This window comes from Oncorhynchus gorbuscha, linkage group LG09, assembly GCF_021184085.1.
Source record: "Oncorhynchus gorbuscha isolate QuinsamMale2020 ecotype Even-year linkage group LG09, OgorEven_v1.0, whole genome shotgun sequence".
NCBI lineage: Eukaryota > Metazoa > Chordata > Actinopteri > Salmoniformes > Salmonidae > Oncorhynchus > Oncorhynchus gorbuscha.
Genome location: NC_060181.1, coordinates 1,430,281 through 1,455,305, shown reverse-complemented (window position 1 = coordinate 1,455,305; position 25,025 = coordinate 1,430,281). Strand labels below are relative to the sequence as shown.

General features: G+C 48.0%; 1 protein-coding gene across 5 annotated transcripts in view; it reads left to right on the top strand.

Moving 5' to 3' along the window:
• Nucleotides 1-24,218, top strand: part of spire1a (spire-type actin nucleation factor 1a) — a 43,884-nt gene extending 19,666 nt beyond the window's left edge. For 2 of the 5 annotated variants that reach the window (XM_046361337.1, XM_046361340.1), the window contains 9 exons: nucleotides 5,197-5,342; nucleotides 6,113-6,194; nucleotides 12,729-12,871; nucleotides 14,084-14,119; nucleotides 14,480-14,617; nucleotides 16,531-16,601; nucleotides 18,859-18,886; nucleotides 19,243-19,397; nucleotides 20,651-24,218. In XM_046361337.1, the coding sequence (XP_046217293.1) occupies nucleotides 5,197-5,342; nucleotides 6,113-6,194; nucleotides 12,729-12,871; nucleotides 14,084-14,119; nucleotides 14,480-14,617; nucleotides 16,531-16,601; nucleotides 18,859-18,886; nucleotides 19,243-19,397; nucleotides 20,651-20,897 (1,046 nt within the window). In that variant the 3' untranslated portion in view covers nucleotides 20,898-24,218. The remainder of the gene's footprint in view (nucleotides 1-5,196; nucleotides 5,343-6,112; nucleotides 6,195-12,728; nucleotides 12,872-14,083; nucleotides 14,120-14,479; nucleotides 14,618-16,530; nucleotides 16,602-18,858; nucleotides 18,887-19,242; nucleotides 19,398-20,650) is intronic. The other 3 variants (XR_006840273.1, XM_046361338.1, XM_046361339.1) reach the window with 3 other exon arrangements.
• The last annotated feature ends 807 nt before the right edge of the window (nucleotides 24,219-25,025 follow it).

Genomic DNA, 25,025 nt, shown 5'->3' with positions numbered 1-25,025 from the left:
CAGTGAAATAACACAAAAAATCACTAACCAAAACCGCAATAGACAAGGCATAATGACATTAGAGAGAGGCATGTGCAGCCGAGTGATCATAGGTTCTAGTGAGTAGCAAGGTGAGCAGGAGGCACAGCGATTCACACCGCTAGCAGGCTCCCAGGCTAGCAGTGAGTTAGTGGAGCTAACATGATGCAGCCCAGACTCCCAGTACAGGCTAGCAGTGAGTTAGTGGAGCTAACATGATGCAGCCCGGACTACCAGTACAGGCTAGCAGTGAGTTAGTGGAGCTAACATGATACAGCCCAGACTCTCAGGCTAGCAGTGAGTTAGTGGGGCTAACATGATGCAGTCCAGACTCCCAGGCTAGCAGTCAGTTAGTGGGGCTAACATGATGCAGCCCAGACTCCCAGGCTAGCAGTGAGTTAGTGGGGCTAACATGATGCAGCCCAGACTCCCAGTGCAGGCTAGCAGTGAGTTAGTGGAGCTAACATGATACAGCCCAGACTCCCAGTACAGGCTAGCAGTGAGTTAGTGGGGCTAACATGATGCAGCCCAGACTCCCAGTGCAGGCTAGCAGTGAGTTAGTGGAGCTAACATGATACAGCCCAGACTCCCAGTACAGGCTAGCAGTGAGTTAGTGGGGCTAACAAGATGCAGCCCAGACTCCCAGTGCAGGCTAGCAGTGAGTTAGTGGGGCTAACATGATGCAGCCCAGACTCCCAGGCTAGCAGTGAGTTAGTGGAGCTAACATGATGCAGCCCAGACTCCCAGTGCAGGCTAGCAGTGAGTTAGTGGAGCTGACATGATGCAGCCCAGACTCCCAGTACAGGCTAGCAGTGAGTTAGTGTAGCTAACATGATGCAGCCCAGACTCCCAGTGCAGGCTAGCAGTGCGTTAGTGGAGCTAACATGATGCAGCCCAGACTCCCAGGCTAGCAGTGAGTTAGTGGGGCTAACATGATGCAGCCCAGACTCCCAGGCTAGCAGTGAGTTAGTGGGGCTAACATGATGCAGCCCAGACTCCCAGGCTAGCAGTGAGTTAGTGGAGCTGACATGATGCAGCCCAGACTCCCAGTACAGGCTAGCAGTGAGTTAGTGTAGCTAACATGATGCAGCCCAGACTCCCAGTGCAGGCTAGCAGTGAGTTAGTGTAGCTAACATGATACAGTCCAGACTCCCAGGCTAGCAGTGAGTTAGTGGAGCTAACATGATGCAGCCTAGACTCCCAGGCTAGCAGTGAGTTAGTGGGGCTAACATGATGCAGCCCAGACTCCCAGTACAGGCTAGCAGTGAGTTAGTGGGTTAACATGATGCAGCCCAGACTCCCAGGCTAGCAGTGAGTTAGTGGGGCTAACATGATGCAGCCCAGACTCCCAGGCTAGCAGTGAGTTAGTGGACCTAACATGATGCAGCCCAGACTCTCAGTGCAGGCTAGCAGTGAGTTAGTGGACCTAACATGATGCAGCCCAGACTCCCAGTGCAGGCTAGCAGTGAGTTAGTGGAGCTGACATGATGCAGCCCAGACTCCCAGTGCAGGCTAGCAGTGAGTTAGTGGAGCTGACATGATGCAGCCCAGACTCCCAGTGCAGGCTAGCAGTGAGTTAGTGGAGCTGACATGATGCAGCCCAGACTCCCAGTGCAGGCTAGCAGTGAGTTAGTGGAGCTGACATGATGCAGCCCAGACTCCCAGTGCAGGCTAGCAGTGAGTTAGTGGAGCTAACATGATGCAGCCCAGACTCCCAGGCTAGCAGTGAGTTAGTGAAGCTAACATGATGCAGCCCAGACTCCCAGGCTAGCAGTGAGTTAGTGGAGCTAACATGATGCAGCCCAGACTCCCAGGCTAGCAGTGAGCTCAGTTGGTAGAGCATGGCACTTGTAACGCCAGGGTAGTGGGTTCGATCCCCGGGACCACCCATACGTAGAATGTATGCACACATGACTGTAAGTCGCTTTGGATAAAAGCTTCTGCTAAATGGCATTTTTCTTTTCTTTTATGATGCAGCCCAGACTACCAGGCTAGCAGTGAGTTAGTGTAGCTAACATGATACAGCCCAGACTCCCAGGCTAGCAGTGAGTTAGTGTAGCTAACATGATACAGCCCAGACTCTCAGGCTAGCAGTGAGTTAGTGGGGTTAACATGATACAGCCCAGACTCCCAGGCTAGCAGTGAGTTAGTGGAGCTAACATGATGCAGCCCAGACTCCCAGTGCAGGCTAAGTGGAGCAGGCACACTTACGAACTCTAATTCAGTAAGTCAAATCACCTATTCCCTTGTGTCCATTAAATTACTCTGACAATAACACCACCCATCTGATTAATGTCATGTTCAGACCCAAACACAGACAGACAGACGTGATGGTTGGGTGGGGTGATGGTTGGGTGGGGTGATGGTTGGGTGGGGTGATGGTTGGGTGGGGTGATGGTTGGGTGGGGTGATGGTTGGGTGGGGTGATGGTTGGGTGGGGTGATGGTTGGGTGGGGTGATGGTTGGGTGGGGTGATGGTTGGGTGGGGTGATGGTTGGGTGGGGTGATGGTTGGGTGGGGTGATGGTTGGGTGGGGTGATGGTTGGGTGGGGTGATGGTTGGGTGGGGTGATGGTTGGGTGGGGTGATGGGGTTCTGTAGCTCAGTTGGTAGAGCATGGCGCTTGTAAAGCCAGGGTAGTGGGTTCGATCCCCGGGACCACCCATACGTAGAATGTATGCACACATGACTGTAAGTCGCTTTGGATAAAAGCGTCTGCTAAATGGCATATATTATGGTTGGGTGGGGTGATGGTTGGGTTCTACTAGGGTTATATTATGGTGGGGTAGGGTTATATTATGATTAGGTATGGTTAGTGCAGTGCTGACTAAAGTGCTTCCTACAGGGGACAGATTACCCTGTAATACTGAAGGCTGCCTGCCTGGCCTGTCCGTCACCATGATTCACTATGGTATACAGTGCCTTGGGAAAGTATTCAGACCCCTAGACTTTTTCCACATTCTGTTACAACCTTTTTCTAAAATGGATTAATTTGTTTTTTCACTCATCAATCTCTATACACAATACCCCATAATGACAAAGCAAAAACTGAAATATTACATTTTCATAAGTATTCAGACCCTTTACTCAGTACTTTGTTGAAGCACCTTTGACAGCGATTACAGCCTGGAGTCTTAAGTATGATGCTACAAGCTTGGCAAACCTGTATTTGGAGAGTTTCTCCTTTTCTTCTCTGCAGATCCTCTCAAGCTCTGTCATGTTGGATAGGGAGTGTCGCTGCACAGCTATTTTCTGAGTTCTCCAGAGATATTCGATTGGGTTCAAGTCCGGGCTCTGGCTGGGCCACTCAAGCGCTCTGGAGCAGGTTTTCATCAAGAATCTTTCAATACTTTGCTCCATCTCTCCCTCAATCCTGACTAGTCTCCCAGTCCCTGCTGCTGAAAAACATCAACACAGCATGACGCTGCCACCACCATGCTTCACCGTAGGGATTGGGCCAGGTTTCATCCAGTCGTGACTCTTGGCATTCAGGCCAAAGAGTTCAATCTTGGTTTCATCAGACCAGAGAATCTTGTCTCATGTTATGAGAGTATTTAGGTGCCTTTTAGCAAACTCCAAGAAGGTTGTCATGTGTCTTTACTGAAGAGTGATTTTCATCTGGCCACTACCATAAAGGCCTGATTGGTTGAGTGCTGCAGAGATGGTTGTCTTTCTGGAAGGTTCTCCCATCTCCACAGAGGAACTCTAGAGCTCTGTCAGATTGACCATCATGTTATTGATCACCTCCCTGACCAAGGCCCTTCTCCCAGATTGTTCAGTTTGGCCGGGCGGCCAGCTCTAGGAAGAGTCTAGGTGGTTCCAAACTTCTTCACTTTAAGAATGATGGAGGCCACTGTGTTCTTGGGAACCTTCAATGTTGCAGACATTTTTTTTTGTCCCCAGATCTGTGCCTCGACACAATCCTGTCTTGGCGCTCTATAGACAATGGCTTGGTTTTTGCTCTGTTATGCACTGTCAAAGGATGGCAACTGGATGCACCTGAGCTCAATTTCGACTCTCATAGCAAAGGGTCTGAATACTTATATAAATAAGGTGTTTTTAAAAATAAAAACAATTATACATTTGCGAACATTTCTGAACATGTTTTCGCTTTGTCATTATGGGGTAGTGTTTTTTATTTTATTTTTAATATTGATGATGATTAGGGAGGAATACAGTGTTGATGATGATGATCCCTCCTATAGGAGCAGCCTAAGACCTGACTGTAACACAGACTGATGATTAGGGAGGAATACAGTGTTGATGATGATGTTCCCTCCTATAGGAGCAGCCTAAAGACCTGACTGTAACACAGACTGATGATTAGGGAGAAACAGGGTTGATGATGATGTTCCCTCCTATAGGAGCAGCCTAAAGACCTGACTGTAACACAGGCTGATGATTAGGGAGGAATACAGTGTTGATGACAGGACCATATTGAAGATGTTCCCTCCTATAGGAGCAGACAAATTCATCAGCACCCCTCAAGCTCTGAACCGCTGCTCTGGTATTATTACTGTTCTCACACCGTGTGTGTGAGATGATGTACATAGTGTTGGACTTGAATGAGAGAATGTATTTCAGAATACTACCAAATTGTATCTTTAAAATCAACTGTCTTTGTGGGCGCCTATTTGTGCCTTTACTGACGGTAGCATCAATATTTAGGTAAGTTTTCCTTCTCACAGTAATTGATGTTGCCTCGAGAGGTAAACCAGTTTAACCCAATGAGTCCCATCGTAATGCTGGTGCCTTTTTTAAACATTGTTTCAGTACTTAGAGCGTTTTATACAATTCCACTAAGCTATATGGAATTTAAAGGTCATACCAAAGATAATCTTCATTTAGAATTGTAGGACACCTTGAAGTATAAAAAATATATCCAGTATACATAATGATTTGATGAATGTGTTGGCCTTGCTGCTATTAGCCCGTACAAACGCCTTGAACAACAGAATTCCTCCCTGAAGTGTCTGTCAAATATCTGAGAGACATAAAGATCAGGAAACCATTTATTTATTTTTGTACATGCATTTAACCCCTTACTTTAGGCTTTGAACAGTCTCCAGTACGAGTCAAAAGTTTGGACAGACCTACTCAATGTTTTTTTTTCAAATATTTTCCTGTCTCCCTGTGACTAATGTTCTCCTTTTCCTCTGTCCTCTGACTCCTCCCACAGACTTGTCCACTCCAGATGCCCCCAGGAAGCACACCACCAGTACCCTGTCCTGTCCACCAGCTCCCGGGGTGGGAGGGGCTCTGCATCAGAGGAAGAGGCTCCTGAAGGCGCCCACACTGTCTGAACTGGAAAGCTCAGTGTCTGATGTACGTGTGTGGATAGAACGTGATTGTTATCCATACACCACTTACACAAAAGCCTTTTTTCTACAACGAGGAGTAAAAGAACTATTTTGACTTGCACACACAAACAAGTGTTTCTAGTCCTTTATCAGCCAATGTCCAGAGTGTCTAGTTGGCGTCGTCTAGTTGGCGTCGTCTAGTTGGCGTCGTCTAGTTGGCGTCGTCTAGTTGGCGTCGTCTAGTTGGCGTCGTCTAGTTGGCGTCGTCTAGTTGGCGTCGTCTAGTTGGCGTCGTCTAGTTGGCGTCGTCTAGTTGGCGTCGTCTAGTTGGCGTCGTCTAGTTGGCGTCGTCTAGTTGGCGTCGTCTAGTTGGCGTCGTCTAGTTGGCGTCGTCTAGTTGGCGTCGTCTAGTTGGCGTCGTCTAGTTGGCGTCGTCTAGTTGGCGGCGTCTAGTTGGCGGCGTCTAGTTGGCGGCGTCTAGTTGGCGGCGTCTAGTTGGCGGCGTCTAGTTGGCGGCGTCTAGTTGGCGGCGTCTAGTTGGCGGCGTCTAGTCGGCGGCGTCTAGTCGGCGGCGTCTAGTCGGCGGCGTCTAGTCGGCGGCGTCTAGTCGGCGGCGTCTAGTCGGCGGCGTCTAGTCGGCGGCGTCTAGTCGGCGGCGTCTAGTCGGCGGCGTCTAGTCGGCGGCGTCCAAGGTGTCTATAGAGGCAGAAATTATCATGTTTGCTGAGGAGCAGGTTAGTCTCTTGTGTAATGGTAGTCTGTCTCCATCAGTAATGTGCATCTCCTCATTAACAGGATGAGCCCAGTCACAGCTCCTCCAGTTGGTCTCCATCCGTGTTGGACGCCTCGTCTCCTGAATCTGTCCTTGGGAAGAACGGTAAGATACTTTCGCTCTTTTTATTTTATGAATTCATAGTGAACATTTTATAAACTGTTCCATATTCCACGAAAACATGCACATTATTGAATGGTAAAGTACATAACACATTTACATTACATTAAAGTCATTCAGCAGACGCTCTTATCCAGAGCGACTTACAAATTGGTGCATTCATCTTATGACATCCAGTGGAACAGCCACTTTACAATAGTGCATCTAAATCTTTTAAGGGGGGGGTGAGAAGGATTACTTTATCCTATCCTAGGTATTCCTTAAAGAGGTGGGGTTTCAGGTGTCTCCGGAAGGTGGTGATTGACTCCGCTGTCCTGGCGTCGTGAGGGAGTTTGTTCCACCATTGGGGGGCCAGAGCAGCGAACAGTTTTGACTGGGCTGAGCGGGAACTGTACTTCCTCAGTGGTAGGGAGGCGAGCAGGCCAGAGGTGGATGAACGCAGTGCCCTTGTTTGGGTGTAGGGCCTGATCAGAGCCTGGAGGTACTGAGGTGCCGTTCCCCTCACAGCTCCGTAGGCAAGCACCATGGTCTTGTAGCGGATGCGAGCTTCAACTGGAAGCCAGTGGAGAGAGCGGAGGAGCGGGGTGACGTGAGAGAACTTGGGAAAGTTGAACACCAGACGGGCTGCGGCGTTCTGGATGAGTTGAAGGGGTTTAATGGCACAGGCAGGGAGCCCAGCCAACAGCGAGTTGCAGTAATCCAGACGGGAGATGACAAGTGCCTGGATTAGGACCTGCGCCGCTTCCTGTGTGAGGCAGGGTCGTACTCTGCCGATGTTGTAGAGCATGAACCTACAGGAACGGGCCACCGCCTTGATGTTAGTTGAGAACGACAGGGTGTTGTCCAGGATCACGCCAAGGTTCTTTGCGCTCTGGGAGGAGGACACAATGGAGTTGTCAACCGTGATGGCGAGATCATGGAACGGGCAGTCCTTCCCCGGGAGGAAGAGCAGCTCCGTCTTGCCGAGGTTCAGCTTGAGGTGGTGATCCGTCATCCACACTGATATGTCTGCCAGACATGCAGAGATGCGATTCGCCACCTGGTCATCAGAAGGGGGAAAGGAGAAGATTAATTGTGTCGTCTGCATAGCAATGATAGGAGAGACCATGTGAGGTTATGACAGAGCCAAGTGACTTGGTGTATAGCGAGAACAGGAGAGGGCCTAGAACAGAGCCCTGGGGGACACCAGTGGTGAGAGCGCGTGGTGAGGAGACAGATTCTCGCCACGCCACCTGGTAGGAGCGACCTGTCAGGTAGGACGCAATCCAAGCGTGGGCCGCGCCGGAGATGCCCAACTCGGAGAGGGTGGAGAGGAGGATCTGATGGTTCACAGTATCAAGGCAGCCGATAGGTCTAGAAGGATGAGAGCAGAGGAGAGAGAGTTAGCTTTAGCGGTGCGGAGCGCCTCCGTGATACAGAGAAGAGCAGTCTCAGTTGAATGACTAGTCTTGAAACCTGACTGATTTGGATCAAGAAGGTCATTCTGAGATAGCGGGAGAGCTGGCCAAGGACGGCACGTTCAAGAGTTGGAGAGAAAAGAAAGAAGGGATACTGGTCTGTAGTTGTTGACATCGGAGGGATCGAGTGTAGGTTTTTTCAGAAGGGGTGCAACTCTCGCTCTCTTGAAGACGGAAGGGACGTAGCCAGCGGTCAGGGATGAGTTGATGAGCGAGGTGAGGTAAGGGAGAAGGTCTCCGGAAATGGTCTGGAGAAGAGAGGAGGGGATAGGGTCAAGCGGGCAGGTTGTTGGGCGGCCGGCCGTCACAAGACGCGAGATTTCATCTGGAGAGAGGGGGGAGAAAGAGGTCAGAGCACAGGGTAGGGCAGTGTGAGCAGAACCAGCGGTGCCGTTTGACTTAGCAAACGAGGATCGGATGTCGTCGACCTTCTTTTCAAAATGGTTGACGAAGTCATCTGCAGAGAGGGAGGGGGGGGAGTGGGAGGAGGATTCAGGAGGGAGGAGAAGGTGGCAAAGAGCTTCCTAGGGTTAGAGGCAGATGCTTGGAATTTAGAGTGGTATAAAGTGGCTTTAGCAGCAGAGACAGGAGGACAATGTAGAGAGGAGGGAGTGAAAGGATGCCAGGTCCGCAGGGAGGCGAGTTTTCCTCCATTTCCGCTCGGCTGCCCGGAGCCCTGTTCTGTGAGCTCGCAATGAGTCGTCGAGCCACGGAGCGGGAGGGGAGGACCGAGCCGGCCTGGAGGATAGGGGACAGAGTCAAAGGATGCAGAAAGGGAGGAGAGGAGGGTTGAGGAGGCAGAATCAGGAGATAGGGAGAAGGTTTGAGCAGAGGGAAGAGATGATAGGATGGAAGAGGAGAGAGTAGCGGGGGAGAGAGCGAAGGTTGGGCCGGCGCGATACCATCCGAGTAGGGGTAGTGTGGGAAGTGTTGGATGAGAGGGAAAAGGATACAAGGTAGTGGTCGGAGACTTGGAGGGGAGTTGCAATGAGGTTAGTGGAAGAACAGCATCTAGTGAAGATGAGGTCGAGCGTATTGCCTGCCTTGTGAGTAGGGGGGGAAGGTGAGAGGGTGAGGTCAAAAGAGGAGAGGAGTGGAAAGGATGAGGCAGAGAGGAATGAGTCAAAGGTAGACGTGGGGAGGTTAAAGTCGCCCAGAACTGTGAGAGGTGAGCCGTCCTCAGGAAAGGAGCTTATCAAGGTATCAAGCTCATTGATGAACTCTCCGAGGGAACCTGGAGGGCGATAAATGATAAGGATGTTAAGCTTGAAAGGGCTGGTAACTGTGACAGCATGGAATTCAAAGGAGGCGATAGACAGATGGGTAAGGGGAGAAAGAGAGAATGACCACTTGGGAGAGATTAGGATCCTGGTGCCACCACCCCGCTGACCAGAAGCTCTCGGGGTGTGCGAGAACACGTGGGCGGACGAAGAGAGCAGTAGGAGTAGCAGTGTTGTCTGTGGTGATCCATGTTTCCGTCAGTGCCAAGAAGTCGAGGGAGGCATAGGCTGAGATTAACTCTGCCTTGTTGGCCGCAAATCGGCAGTTCCAGAGGCTACCGGAGACCTGGAACTCCACGTGGGTCGTGCGCGCTGGGACCACCAGATTAGTGTGGAGCGTTTGTATGGTCTGCAGAGAGGAGAGAACAGGGATAGACAGACACATAGTTGACAGGCTACAGAAGAGGCTACGCTAATGCAAAGGAGATTGGAATGACAAGTGGACTACACGTCTCGAATGTTCAGAAAGTTAAGCTTACGTAGCGAGAATCTTATTGACTAAAATGATTAAAATGATACAGTACTGCTGAAGTAGGCTAGCTGGCAGTGGCTGCGTTGTTGACACTACACTAATCAAGTCGTTCCGTTGAGTGTAATAGTTTCTACAGTGCTGCTATTCTGTAGACGGTGGACGTTTGCTAGCTGGCTAGCTGCTGGGCAGATAGCAGTGTAGACTATTTTAGGACGACGAAATATGATAATTATGCAATTCTTTGATACAAAGACGGCTATGTAGCTAGCTAAGAAGAAATTGCTAAGATTAGACAAATCAAACCGTTGTACTATAATGAAATGTAATGAAATGTAACGAAAAGTTATACTACCTGTGGACCGAAGTGCGGATGCGACCGCTCGCTCCAACCTGGAAGTTGTTAACACAATGTATACTAGCTAGTACACTAGATCCGTCCACTCTTTGAAGGACACTACTTGTGCATTCCAAATGGCACCCTATTCACTAGATAGTGCACTACTGTTTTTATCAAGCTATTTTTATTTGACAGATTATACAGACGACACACCCCTCATGCACCAACAGAGCTCAGACTTTAATTAAACATTATATAGATATACAGTTGAAGTCAGAACAACCTTCGCCGAATACTTTAATTAAACATTATATAGATATACAGTTGAAGTCAGAACAACCTTCGCCAAATACATTGAAACTCAGTTTTTCACAATTCCTGATATGTAATCCTGGTAAAAAAAATCCCTGTTTCAGTTCAGTTAGGATCACCACTTTATTTTAAGAATGTGAAATGTCAGAATAATAGTAGAGAGAATGATTTATTTCAGCTTTTATTTCTTTCATCACATTCCCAGTGGGTCAGAAGTTTACATGCACTCAATTAGTATTTGGTAGCATTGCCTTTAAATTGTTTAACTTGGGTCAAACGTTTTGGGTAGCCTTCCACAAGCTTGCCACAATAAGTGGGGTGAATTTTGGCCCATTCCTCCTGACAGAGCTGGTGGAACTGAGTCAGGTTTGTAGGCCTCCTTGATCGCACACGCTTTTTCAGTTCTGCCCACAAATTTTCAAAGGGATTGTGGTCAGGGCTTTGTGATGACCACTCCAATACATTGACTTCTTTGTCCTTAAGCACTTCAGCCACAACTTTGGAAGTATGCTTGGGGTCATTGTCCATTTGAAAGACCCATTTGTGACCAAGCTTTAACTTCCTGACTGATGTCTTGAGATGTTGCTTCAATATTGACAACATGGCCAATGTATTCTACCTTTTCTAGCCTATGATGTTGAGTGTTTATCCCTTTAAGCTTGGAAAAGAGACACTTGGACCACACCAACCACTCCACTGAATATCAGGTTAGTTATTGCTTTGCAACATTAATCAATCAATCAATCAATCAAGCAATCAAATGTATTGATGAAGCCCTTTTTACATCACTTGACGTCAAAGTGCAATACAGAAACCAGCATTCTGTGGTGGTTAATTTCTTTACTATCAAATGAGGAGACACACGTATCACGTCAGTTTTTTACTGAAACAATATCTTTATTCACTTATAAATAAGGGAGCAGGTTAATACAGTGTGTGTGAATCGATTGAGTGCTCTACGATAACTGGTCAACGAATCACGCTCCCATGATTCGTTGAGACCAAAGTACTTTTATAGCCAAGATACACCCCCTCCAGTCTACTTGACGAACAACTGATGAATTGGGGCGGCAGGGTAGCCTAGTGGTTAGAGCGTTGGACTAGTAACCGAAAGGTTGCAAGTTCAAATCCCCGAGCTGACAAGGTACAAATCTGTCGTTCTGCCCCTGAACAGGCAGTTAACTCACTGTTCCTAGGCCGTCATTGAAAATAATAATTTGTTCTTAACTGACTTGCCTAGTAAAATAAAGGTAAAATAAAAAATAAAAATAATGGGTCACAAGGTTAATATTTGTATGGAAGATACTTATACTTTACACCAGACACAGTATCTGCTGTAAAAACCGTACTCTTTGTGTAGAGACCAGGGTCTGTCCCTGGGGTCGTTTCTCCCTGGTACCTTATGGAACAGAAAAATGTACGAATGCGGTCTCTTTAGGTTTTATCACCCAAAAGACATCCTAGATCTCCTGTCAGTGTTAAATCTCCCAGAGGCCCATCCTCAGTAGAACACACACAGATGAGCGTTCTAACAACCCCTTATTCTGTGGCAGTTAACAACCATTTGATGCTATAACAGCATTATAACACAGTCTTGTTATTTCCACCATTGGTGCAACTCTGAAAAAAGCAATGAAGATTCTATTCATCTTGTCTCTGCTTTAAGTATGAAGGAAAATAGTTTTGTGAGCCAATGCTAACTTGCGTTAGTCATGACTGGGGGCATGCTAGCTGATACCATAGACTTTGTCATTGTGCTAACGCTACTTAGCATCTTCCTTTAAACTGCATGCAGAGACATTTAAAATGGTGTCCACGAGTTCATCAGAGTCGAAGGAAAGTAGATAAAAGGCTTCATTGCCAGAATCCTGAAGTATCCTTTCAAACACGTTGTTTTCAAAACTGTTGCAGCTTCAGACAGACAAGCAGTTCTGATGAGAATGGATGTGTTGTCCTCTGGGGGTGTGTTACTGTGTGTTGTCGTCTTGAAGCTGTGTGGTTACTGTGTGTTGTCGTCTTGAAGCTGTGTGGTTACTGTGTGTTGTCGTCTTGAAGCTGTGTGGTTACTGTGTGTTGTCGTCTTGAAGCTGTGTGATTCTACACTTCGTGGCTGGTAAATTCCCTACGAGCCGACATGATGAAGGTGGAGTTAACATGAGGCAACAGAAAACCCAGGAGGGGAGAAATTACAATTAGCTGTTGTCAAAACTGCAAAATGTACCATCTCCACATGCAGAAGGGTTCTTGTACCAAATCCAAGAGTTTGGGGCATGTTCAAGAGTAGCAGGAGTGATGCTGCACTACTTTAGTCCTCTTGGCCCTGGTCAAATGTAGGGCACTACTTTAGTCCTGTATGGGCCCTGGTCAAATGTAGGGCACTACTTTTCTCTGTATGGGCCCTGGTCAAATGTAGGGCACTACTTTTGTCCTGTATGGGCCCTGGTCAAATGTAGGGCACGACTTTAGTCCTGTATGGGCCCTGGTCAAATGTAGGGCACGACTTTAGTCCTGTATGGGGCCCTGGTCAAATGTAGGGCACGACTTTAGTCCTGTATGGGGCCCTGGTCAAATGTAGGGCACGACACTATCAAACTGCCTTTCTCAACTCTCGCTCTCCTTCCTCCTGAGCTCTAATCTCACTGTTCTCTCTCTCCCCTCCAGCACCCCCTAGGTTCCGGTCCATCTCCATGACTCCCCAGCCTGACAGTCGCCCCTCCCCTCAGAGGGGACACTCCATTGAGAAGGAGCCCCCCACCAGCATACGACCCTTCACAGCCCCCACCAGACAGAGCTCCAAGTCTCTGGTATGTCACTATTGTGTGCTGCATGGTATTATAGTGGACACTACTTCACTACTGTTTGCTGCATGGTATTATAGTGGACACTACTTCACTACTGTTTGCTGCATGGTATTATAGTGGACACTACTTCACTACTGTTTGCTGCATGGTATTATAGTGGACACTACTTCACTACTGTTTGCTGCATGGTATTATAGTGGACACTACTTCACTACTGTGAAGAGGCAAATAAAAAGCCATATCTCAGACTGGCCAATAGAAATAAAATATTAAGATGTGCAAAAGAACACTGAGACTGGACAGAGGAACTCTGCCTAGAAGACCAGCATCCTGGAGACACCTCTTTACTGTTAAGGCTGAGACTGGACAGAGGAACTCTGCCTAGAAGACCAGCATCCTGGAGACACCTCTTTACTGTTAACGCTGAGACTGGTGTTTTGCGGGTTCTATTTAATGAAGCTGCCAGTTGAGGACTTTGTCATCTTCAGAGGCAGATGTAATGATAGAATGGTGTTCTGGAGGAGTCTGTAGAAGTGCTGTCAGTAATACTGAGGAGTCTGTAGAAGTGCTGTCAGTAATACTGAGGAGTCTGTAGTGGTCCTGTCAGTAATACTGAGGAGGAGGAGGAGTCTGTAGTGGTCCCGTCGGTAATACTGAGGAGGAGGAGTCTGTAGTGGTCCCGTCGGTAATACTGAGGAGGAGGAGTCTGTAGTGGTCCCGTCGGTAATACTGAGGAGGAGGAGTCTGTAGTGGTCCCGTCGGTAATACTGAGGAGGAGTGTAGTGGTCCCGTCGGTAATACTGAGGAGGAGGAGGAGGAGTGTAGTGGTCCCGTCGGTAATACTGAGGAGGAGGAGGAGGAGTGTAGTGGTCCCGTCGGTAATACTGAGGAGGAGTCGGTAGTGGTCCCGTCGGTAATACTGAGGAGGAGGAGTCGGTAGTGGTCCCGTCGGTAATACTGAGGAGGAGGAGGAGTCGGTAGTGGTCCCGTCGGTAATACTGAGGAGGAGGAGGAGTCTGTAGTGGTCCCGTCGGTAATACTGAGGAGGAGGAGTCTGTAGTGGTCCCGTCGGTAATACTGAGGAGGAGGAGTCTGTAGTGGTCCCGTCGGTAATACTGAGGAGGAGTCTGTAGTGGTCCCGTCGGTAATACTGAGGAGGAGGAGGAGTCGGTAGTGGTCCCGTCGGTAATACTGGGCTGTTCTATTTCCTGTCAGGTGGAAAACCCCGCCCCCAGCAGTGGTGCTAAGGTGGTACGTCATGGATGTGTTATTCCACTCTAACTATGGATGCGTTCCAGGTCATCACCACATTGATGTATAATATAACAATATTCAGAGATTATTGGACCACAGACTGCAAAAATGACAACCTGGAACGCACCCAATTACATCATCAATGATCACTTAATACAACTTTTAGTCTTAAACCTAACACTGTTTAGGAACACATTTTAGACTTTGTACACCAACTGACTACATGACTCACTGGGTGTTAAGATGTCCTCAGAACTGCTGTGTTGTTCAATTCTGTCTGGGCATGCTCTGTGTGCTCCCTGGGAGTAATGTCCTGGTGGGGGTTTAATAACACAACGTGGGGGGGTGTTATTTCAGGAGGACTTCTACTACCCTGTAGAGTGTCTGGCTCTAACAGTAGAAGAGGTGATGCACATCAGACAGGTTCTGGTCAAAGCTGAGCTGGAGAAGTTCCAACAGTACAAAGACGTTTACAACGAACTGAGGAAAGGAAAGGTGAGAGCTGGGCCTGTCTAGATACTGTACTAGTGGGGCTGGGCCTGTCTAGATACTGTACTAGGGGGGCTGGGTCTGTCTAGATACTGTACTAGGGGGGCTGGGTCTGTCTAGATGCTGTACCAGCGGGGCGGGGCCTGTCTAGACGCTGTACCAGCGGGGCGGGGCCTGTCTAGACGCTGTACCAGCGGGGCGGGGCCTGTCTAGACGCTGTACCAGCGGGGCGGGGCCTGTCTAGACGCTGTACCAGCGGGGCGGGGCCTGTCTAGACGCTGTACCAGCGGGGCGGGGCCTGTCTAGACGCTGTACCAGCGGGGCGGGGCCTGTCTAGACGCTGTACCAGCGGGGCGGGGCCTGTCTAGACGCTGTACCAGCGGGGCGGGGCCTGTCTAGACGCTGTACCAGCGGGGCGGGGCCTGTCTAGACGCTGTACCAGCGGGGCGGGGCCTGTCTAGACGCTGTACCAGCGGGGCGGGGCCTGTCTAGACGCTGTACCAGCGGGGCGGGGCCTGTCTAGACGCTGTACCAGCGGGGCGGGGCCTGTCTAGACGCTGTACCAGCGGGGCGGGGCCTGTCTAGACGCTGTACCAGCGGGGCGGGGCCTGTCTAGACGCTGTACCAGCGGGCGGGGCCTGTCTAGACGCTGTACCAGCGGGGCGGGGCCTGTCTAGACGCTGTACCAGCGGGGCGGGGCCTGTCTAGACGCTGTACCAGCGGGGCGGGGCCTGTCTAGACGCTGTACCAGCGGGGCGGGGCCTGTCTAGACGCTGTACCAGCGGGGCGGGGCCTGTCTAGACGCTGTACCAGCGGGCGCTGTCTAGACCCAGCGGGGCGGGGCCTGTCTAGACGCTGTACCAGCGGGGCGGGGCCTGTCTAGACGCTGTACCAGCGGGCGGGGCCTGTCTAGACGCTGTACCAGCGGGGCGGGGCCTGTCTAGACGCTGTACCAGCGGGGCGGGGCCTGTCTAGACGCTGTACCAGCGGGGCGGGGCCTGTCTAGACGCTGTACCAGCGGGGCGGGGCCTGTCTAGACGCTGTACCAGCGGGGCGGGGCCTGTCTAGACGCTGTACCAGCGGGGCGGGGCCTGTCTAGACGCTGTACCAGCGGGGGGCGGGGCCTGTCTAGACGCTGTACCAGCGGGGCGGGGCCTGTCTAGACGCTGTACCAGCGGGGCGGGGCCTGTCTAGACGCTGTACCAGCGGGGCGGGGCCTGTCTAGACGCTGTACCAGCGGGGCGGGGCCTGTCTAGACGCTGTACCAGCGGGGCGGGGCCTGTCTAGACGCTGTACCAGCGGGGCGGGGCCTGTCTAGACGCTGTACCAGCGGGGCGGGGCCTGTCTAGACGCTGTACCAGCGGGGCGGGGCCTGTCTAGACGCTGTACCAGCGGGGCGGGGCCTGTCTAGACGCTGTACCAGCGGGGCGGGGCCTGTCTAGACGCTGTACCAGCGGGGCGGGGCCTGTCTAGACGCTGTACCAGCGGGGCGGGGCCTGTCTAGACGCTGTACCAGCGGGGCGGGGCCTGTCTAGACGCTGTACCAGCGGGGCGGGGCCTGTCTAGACGCTGTACCAGCGGGGCGGGGCCTGTCTAGACGCTGTACCAGCGGGGCGGGGCCTGTCTAGACGCTGTACCAGCGGGGCGGGGCCTGTCTAGACGCTGTACCAGCGGGGCGGGGCCTGTCTAGACGCTGTACCAGCGGGGCGGGGCCTGTCTAGACGCTGTACCAGCGGGGCGGGGCCTGTCTAGACGCTGTACCAGCGGGGCGGGGCCTGTCTAGACGCTGTACCAGCGGGGCGGGGCCTGTCTAGACGCTGTACCAGCGGGGCGGGGCCTGTCTAGACGCTGTACCAGCGGGGCGGGGCCTGTCTAGACGCTGTACCAGGACTAAACCGTTCTCCTCCTCTCTCCTGTAGCTGTGTTTCTCCTGTCGGACTAAAAGGTTCTCCTTCTTCAACCGGTCCTACACCTGCCAATTCTGCAAAAGGTACATTTATAGTACAGTATTTATAGTACAGTTGTAGACATTTTATATTTATTTTGCAGTCAGGGGTTGGAACCCAAATCATTTTCCAATCGTTCCGTTCTGAACAGAATGTAATTGTTTTTGGTTCCGTCCTGCAAAATAAAGTTCTGAACCGATTTGTTGTTACTTTCTCTTCTGTTTTAAGCCTCTGAAATCATTCATTTTTTAAATTCATTTGCTTGACATTAAATTACATTATTACTTCCAATCAGTGCAGATAGAGCAGCTTGCTATGGACATTGGGCAAGCTATAGTTGTTTTGTCCTATGCATATTTATATGTACAAATTCTTATGAATTCCTTTACATTTGTGTGTGTGTATGTATAAAGTAGTTGTTGTTAGATTACTTGTTAGATATTACTACATTGTCGGAACTAGAAGCACATGCATTTCGCTACACTCGCATTAACATCTGCTAAACATGTGTGTGACCAATAACATTTGATTTTGCAGGTAGTGCATGGATACTCTATAGTTAGGTTAGTTAGTAGGCTATAGTTATTTACATGTGCAATGGACAGACAAGTGTAGGGCGTGAGATGCAACTGAAATTTTGTTGGTGTGAGAGCGCGAAAGAGGGAGGAGGAGGCGTGACTTGAAATGCTGGGAATCTTGTTATGACATGTATTATCTGCCCACAGAATTAAACGAAGGAGCGGCTTCCATTTTTTTATTATTTATTTCACATTTTTTAAATTAGATTTATTTCACCTTTATTTAACCAGGTAGGGCAGTTGAGAGCAAGTTCTCATTTACAACTGCGACCTGGATAAAGCAAAGCAGTGCGACACATACAACACATGAGAGAAAGTTAAAGTTCCTCTATGGAGAAGCTTTTGAATGGCTGAACTTCAGAGAGTTGTCTTAAAGTTCGACCAGAGCAAGTTAACAAGCTTGTGTGTGCAGAGCGGCACCAGAATTTAAAAAAACACGTCTTACCTTTTTGTAGTTAATGAATCCAATGTGAAACTTGATAACTATAGTATCCGCAACTAGCATTGAAACGTTAATACATTCTTCTCTAATTAAAAATCTCTTCCTAATTTCTGAATCACGCTTGTAACGTCAGTGCAGTAGCCTATGCTACGGAGGATCAGGTTGCCTTCACACACTGGCAAAAATGTTCAGCTGACAGGCAGACACTGGAATACATTTCTAAGTGACAGAGTAAGGGCTTTACTTAGGCGCCTTGTGTTTTTTGTGGGATGTTAGGGGGGGGGGGGATGAAGGTAAATTAATGTTATTAACTGGTTCCCGTGCTTTTAAAACAACTGTTCTGTTCCGGAGCAGTATAGATCACTTTCGTTCTTGGTTCTCTTTCTGTTCCTCAACTGTAAAAGAACAACATTTTGGTTCTGTTCCGGAGCAGTATAGATCACTTTCGTTCCTGGTTCTCTTTCTGTTCCTCAACTGTAAAAGAACAACATTTTGGTTCTGTTCCCCGAACCGGTTCCAATCCCTGATGAGTTATATTTTACTAAAGTAAATTTCACCCCAAAACAATCTTATCATAGTGGCAGTATTTCTGTATTTTTTAAGTTATATATAGGTGCTTTTACACCTGCATTGTTTGCTGTTTGGGGTTTCAGGCTGGGTTTCTGTACAGCACTTTGAGATATCAGCTGATGTACGAAGGGCTATATAAATAAATTTGATTTGATCTATCTTAACTTGATTGCTGACATGACAAACAGTTTGGTACTATATCAACAATGGACCAAAGATACAAATACCAAAAGTAGAGTGTGTGGAATTTTTGTTCAAAGACATGCTCCAGGATTTTGATGACTACGAAGTATTTTTCAAACCTCCCGCTTTGGGCTGGATGTATCAACGTATAGTTCATACATGCAGAATTACTGTCTAACCTCACAAAATCTCTAGTTTTAAGTGACTGTTTTTCTGGGAGCTGTGCTGCACCATATTTCCTACATTTTCCCCCACATAGGCCAGCCCTCTTAGGAATTCGAATTCTAGCCAATGAGCTTCAGCCCTTCACCATTTTGAGTGACAGATAGCAAGATGCACACACAGCAGAGAGAGGGAGAACAATGACGTATCTGTACGTGTGTGTGTGGTCAATTTTCGTTGACCACTTTTGGCACTTAAACACTTCAGGACAACTGGCTAAAGAGTATACAAAAGTACTGGAAAATATCTTAACATTAATCAGAATGAATGAGACTTGAGTGACTGAATATTTCTCTCTCTCTCCAGGCCTGTGTGCTCTCAGTGCTGTAAAAAGGTGAGCCAAAGTCCTCCTCGTCCACCCATTGACCACACTAGCCCTTTAGTTGTTGACAGATTAGATGTTCAGATCCTCTATATATCTGACCCTCCTGACTCTGTCCTGTTGTTTCCGGGAGAGACTTCCTTCCTCCTGACTCTGTCCCGTTGTTTCCGGGAGAGACTTCCTTCCTCTTGACTCTGTCCTGTTGTTTCCAGGAGAGACTTCCTCTTGACTCTGTCCTGTTGTTTCCAGGAGAGACTTCCTCCTGACTCTGTCCTGTTGTTTCCGGGAGAGACTTCCTTCCTCCTGACTCTGTCCTGTTGTTTCCGGGAGAGACTTCCTTCCTCCTGACTCTGTCCCGTTGTTTCCAGAAGAGTCTTCCATCTAAGCCGTATGCCAACCTGTCCATCTCCTCGCTGGGATCTACTACCACCATCCTACCCAGGGAGGAGGCTGGAGGGACATCAGCCTTGGACACCTCAGAGAAGCCCTCGTCCAGCCAGCGCCTGCGCCGGACTGTCTCCAGGTACACAATAACATCATTATTGGTCTTTGGGCTTAGGGGTGTGACGAATAACATTTATACTGCTCTTCCTTTTATTTCAGTTATTATTTTTATAAAATCACAATTCAGTTATGGTCCTGAGCATGACCACTAGGGGGTAGTACACTTCAATCTACCTCAGTCCTGACTACCTTCCAGACAGAGCAGTGCCCCACCCACTCAGCAACGTTGGTATTAATGCTGGTTCTCTGCTGTGTCCCCCTCCATGTTCTCAGTGGTCAGTACATGGGACTTCATGTCCCACTTCTCATCAATGTTCTCCTTGTTTGTTGTTGTTTGAGAGCTTGTGCTTTGTACTTGCAGAGCAATCATTGTACAATTTGCCCACCAGGGCTGTCAGTTCTTCAACATGGTATCTAGTAGTCTGGTTCTAGATATGCCATATGGGTGTTGAAGCAGACTTATTCTACCCCCCTAGTTACATTACATCATTCCAGTGACAGACTGGGAGTTGATTGACTCCAATGTTGTCCCTGAGAGAACAACTAAACCAAATGGACGGTTGAATTGACTGATTTCAGTTAAAACCTTGTTGGTCAGAAGGCTACAGGGCTAGGTGGTTGGTAAGGTACCTGGTCTTGTTACTCAGAAGGCTACAGGGCTAGGTACCTGGTCTTGTTACTCAGAAGGCTACAGGGCTAGGTACCTGGTCTTGTTACTCAGAAGGCTACAGGGCTAGGTACCTGGTCTTGTTACTCAGAAGGCTACAGGGCTAGGTACCTGGTCTTGTTACTCAGAAGGCTACAGGGCTAGGTACCTGGTCTTGTTACTCAGAAGGCTACAGGGCTAGGTACCTGGTCTTGTTACTCAGAAGGCTACAGGGCTAGGTACCTGGTCTTGTTACTCAGAAGGCTACAGGGCTAGGTACCTGGTCTTGTTACTCAGAAGGCTACAGGGCTAGGTACCTGGTCTTGCTACTCAGAAGGCTACAGGGCTAGGTACCTGGTCTTGTTACTCAGAAGGCTACAGGGCTAGGTACCTGGTCTTGTTACTCAGAAGGCTATAGGGCTAGGTACCTGGTCTTGTTACTCAAGGCTATAGGGCTAGGTACCTGGTCTTGTTACTCAGAAGGCTATAGGGTTAGGTGGTTGGCGAGGTACCTGGCCTTCCTAAATAAAGGAAGTAGTAAAAAGGACCCTCTCATTGTAAATGTGAATTAGTTCTCAACTTACCCACCTGGTTAAATAAAGATTAATAAAATTCTCCTCTCCCAGGTTATCCAAACGCAAAATTGAGCGGTCTAGTGACGAGCTGGATCTTCCCAAGGAGCTGACAGAGGATTGGTGTACCATGGAGGTCTGCATCGACTGTAAGATGTTCATCTCTGAGATCATCTCCAGCAGCAAGCGCTCTCTGGCCACCAAGCAAGCCCATCTGAAGAGGAAAACCCAGTCCTTCCACATATCTTCAGCTAACACAAACTACTGCAGACCCTCTGTGAGGAACGTCAACGAGGTTTAACTTTAGGGTCAGACCTCTCTCTGTCCACTCCTTGGGGGCGTCTCAAATCCAAATTGTATTTGTCACGTGCTCCTAAAAACAGCAGTGAAATGCTTCTATTTCATGAAAAACTTCTCCATATAGGGCTGCACTTTGACCAGAGCTCAAAGGGACCAGGCTGTTTGTTGGCCAGCTAGCTGTGTGATGTATTTATCATGACTCTGCTCACCCTGGCTAACACTCTATGGACTCTGGTCTAAAGTAGTGCACCAGATAGGGAATACGGTAGGTACCCTTTTGAGACAGTCATACTCTCTCAGCTCTTTGCTGCTCATCACTGTGTTATAATGATATAGGTGACCGTTGTAGAAGATGTTCAGTGTGTTAGTATATACTACCTACCTGGATGGATGATTCTAGACATTTGTTGAATAGACAGCATGGGTTCTCTTCCCCTAACCGCTAGTGTCAGGAACGATTGAGTTTAGTGTACAGCTGTGGGTGGACTATTTAACCATTTCCTATTCTCTCACGTTCTGTGATTAACCCTAATATACTGAACAAACGCAACATGCAACACTTTCAAAGAGTTTACTGAGTTACAGTTCAGGAAATCAGTCAATTGGAATAAATTCATTAGGCCCTCATCGATGGATTTTCACATGACTGGGCAGGTTGCAGTCATGGGTGGGCCTTGGAGGGCATAGGACCACCCACTGGGGAGCCAGACCCACCCACTGGGGAGCCAGACCCACCCACTGGGGAGCCAGACCCACCCACTGGGGAGCCAGACTCACCCAATCAGAATGAGTATATACTCACAAAAGGTCAGACAGAAATACTCCTCAGCACCCCCCAGATGATCCAGAAGATGAAGAAGCTGGATGTTGAGGTCCTGGGTTGGCGTGTTTTTTTGTGGTCTGCGGTTGTGAGGCCGGTTGGATGTACTGCCCAAATTGTCTAAAGTGACGTTGGAGGCGGTTTATGGTAGAGAAATAAACATTGAATTATCTGGCAACAGCTCTGCTGGACATTCCTATAGTCAGCATGCCAATTGCACGCTCCCTCAAAACACAAGACATCTGTGGCTTTGTGTTGTGACAAAACTGCACATTTTAAGTGGCATTTTATTATCCCCAGCACAAGGTGCACCTGTGAAATGATCATGTTTGTTTATCTTCTTGATATGCTAAACCTGTCAGGTGGATGGATTATCTTGGCAAAGGAGAAATGCTCACTATCAGGGATGTAAACTAATTTGTACATATGGAACATTTCTGGAATCTTTTATTTCAGCTCATGAAACATGTGACCAACACTTTACATGATGCATTTTATATTTTGGTCAAGTGAATTAGGGGGACCATTCAAATAGCTGCTGAGACCTCTCGTCCCCGTCCAGAGATAATATATATATATTTAACAGTAGTGTGGTCGGTCGGTGAGACCTCTAGTCCCCGTCCAGAGATAATATATATATATTTAACAGTAGTGTGGTCGGTCGGTGAGACCTCTTGTCCCCGTTTAGAGATAATATATATATTTAACAGCTGTGTGGTCGGTCGGTGAGTTTCCATAGGCATAACCACTCTAGGCATTTTATTTCTAAGGGAGTCTCTTCCCAGCCAATAAAATCAAACCAAATGTTATGCCTATGGTAGTCTCTGCCCCTCCCCAGCCAATAAAATCAAACCAAATGTTATGCCTATGGTAGCCTCTGCCCCTCCCCAGCCAATAAAATCAAACCAAATGTTATGCCTATGGTAGCCTCTGCCCCTCCCCAGCCAATAAAATCAAACCAAATGTTATGCCTATGGTAGCCTCTGCCCCTCCCCAGCCAATAAAATCAAACCAAATGTTATGCCTATGGTAGTCTCTGCCCCTCCCCAGCCAATAAAATCAAACCAAATGTTATGCTACTCCAAATTTTTTGCCAGGTTTTTTTTGTCATCTAAAATTGGATTGGCTGGAAAACAGGGTAAGGTCAGAGGTCAAATGATTTGGTCTGTTCTAGCCACTTGTTTACTATGATGTATTTGGACCATTTCTGTGCCTGGTGCCATGTCATTCTATGGACCTGTAGCATATTGGCAAGAACTTGATCAGGAATTGATATGGGGATTCTAGAAGCAGTTTTTTTTTTTTTTGCTTCCTAGCTGACCAATAGGATCTCAGAATGGTGGGATGTGATTGTGTGCATGCTGTATCTAACACCATCCATTATATTCTAGTATATATAACAATGTTTTTCCAGGAATATTATCTTAAAGATTTTTATTTCTTTTGTATGTAATATTGACTATCTCCTGTCCGGATTAGAATAGATCACATAGATGGACCTCCTAGACCAGTTAGGTCTGGATCAGACCAGATAGATGGACCTCCTAGACCAGTTAGGTCTGGATCAGACCAGATAATGGACCTCCTAGACTAGTTAGGTCTGGATCAGACCAGATAGATGGACTTCCTAGACTAGTTAGGTCTGGATCAGACCAGATAGATGGACCTCCTAGACCAGTTAGGTCTGGATCAGACCAGATAGATGGACCTCCTAGACCAGTTAGGTCTGGATCAGACCAGATAGATGGACCTCCTAGACCAGTTAGGTCTGGATCAGACCAGATAGACGGACCTCCTAGACCAGTTAGGTCTGGATCAGACCAGATCGTCCTTCTCGACCAGTCAGGTCTGAATAGCACTTTTACTGTACCAATGTATTGTTGTTTTGAAGTTCCTTCTTTACTCATTTAATTTAAATTCTTAAATATTTTGTTCCACGTCGTGAAGTTAGTGTGGTGTAATGGTATCCTAGAGTTAATCGTGTGTGTTTAGAGCTTGGGGTTTGGAAGCAGGTGTCAGCAAAGCACATCTTTCTGAATGTACAGGGTATAATGGTTTTAAAATATCTTATTTCAAGTGCAATCTAAGTCTATATACAAATAATTTTAATGCCCCCTTAAAATAATTATTTATTCACGCACAATATCCATACACGGTCTGCCTAGAGACAACACATGGATGCATTATCATTCATACACATAAATCCTACAGACACACACCGAATCTGCGATTTTTCTAATTTATTTATTTTCTGACCCCTTGTACCAGCTGTGGTAGAAAGATCAGATTTATAACAAGTTTGACTAACGTCAATATCAACCTCATTAAATGTTCATTTGGACCATACGGATATAGTGAGGAAGGAATGGTGTGTATGCTATAATTTGTTTATTTTTTTAATGACAATAAAATTATCTCTTTTCAATTCTGTATTGTAGTATTTCTGCTCTGCACACAACAGGGTTGAAATGAAGTATTCCTTTAATAGATTACAGTATTGTGTATGACCGGTGTCAGCTCAACAGTAGAAAAACAACAACAATATATCCTAATTTGAGATGTACACAACTGATAGAAACTACCTATCAGCCATGGATATCACCAGTCGGATCAACACTCCAAACAGCCCACCAGACCGCTCGGAGGCGTCCGCGTGGTCCTAAAGCACATCGTTGCACCGTTTTGTATCGCATTCCAACTGGGCCACTCAGACATTCTGAACCTGATCGAACATCTCTGGAGAGACTTGAAAATAGCTGTGCAGCGACGCTCCCTATCCAACCTGACAGACTTTGAGAGGATCTGCTGAGAAGATCGGGAGAAACTCTCCAAATACAGGTGTGCCAAGCTTATAGCGTCATACCCAAGAAGACTCGAGACTGTAAATGCTGCCAAAGATACTTCAACAAAGTATGTAAATAAGGTAGGTAAAGCTCCGCCTTATCTCAGTTCACTGGTCACGATGGCAACACCCATCCATAGCACGCGCTCCAGCAGGTGTATCTCACTGATCATCCCTAAAGCCAACACCTCATTCGGCCGCCTTTCGTTCCAGTACTCTGCTGCCTGTGACTGGAACGAATTGCAAAAATCGCTGAAGTTGGAGACTTTCATCTCCCTCACCAACTTCAAACATCAGCTATCTGAGCAGCTAACCGATCGCTGCAGCTGTACATAATAAATTGGTAAATAGCACACCCATTTTCACCTACCTCATCCCCACAGTTTTTATTTATTTACTTTTCTGCTCTTTTGCACAAGAATATCTCTACCTGTACATGATCATCTGATCATTTATCACTCCAGTGT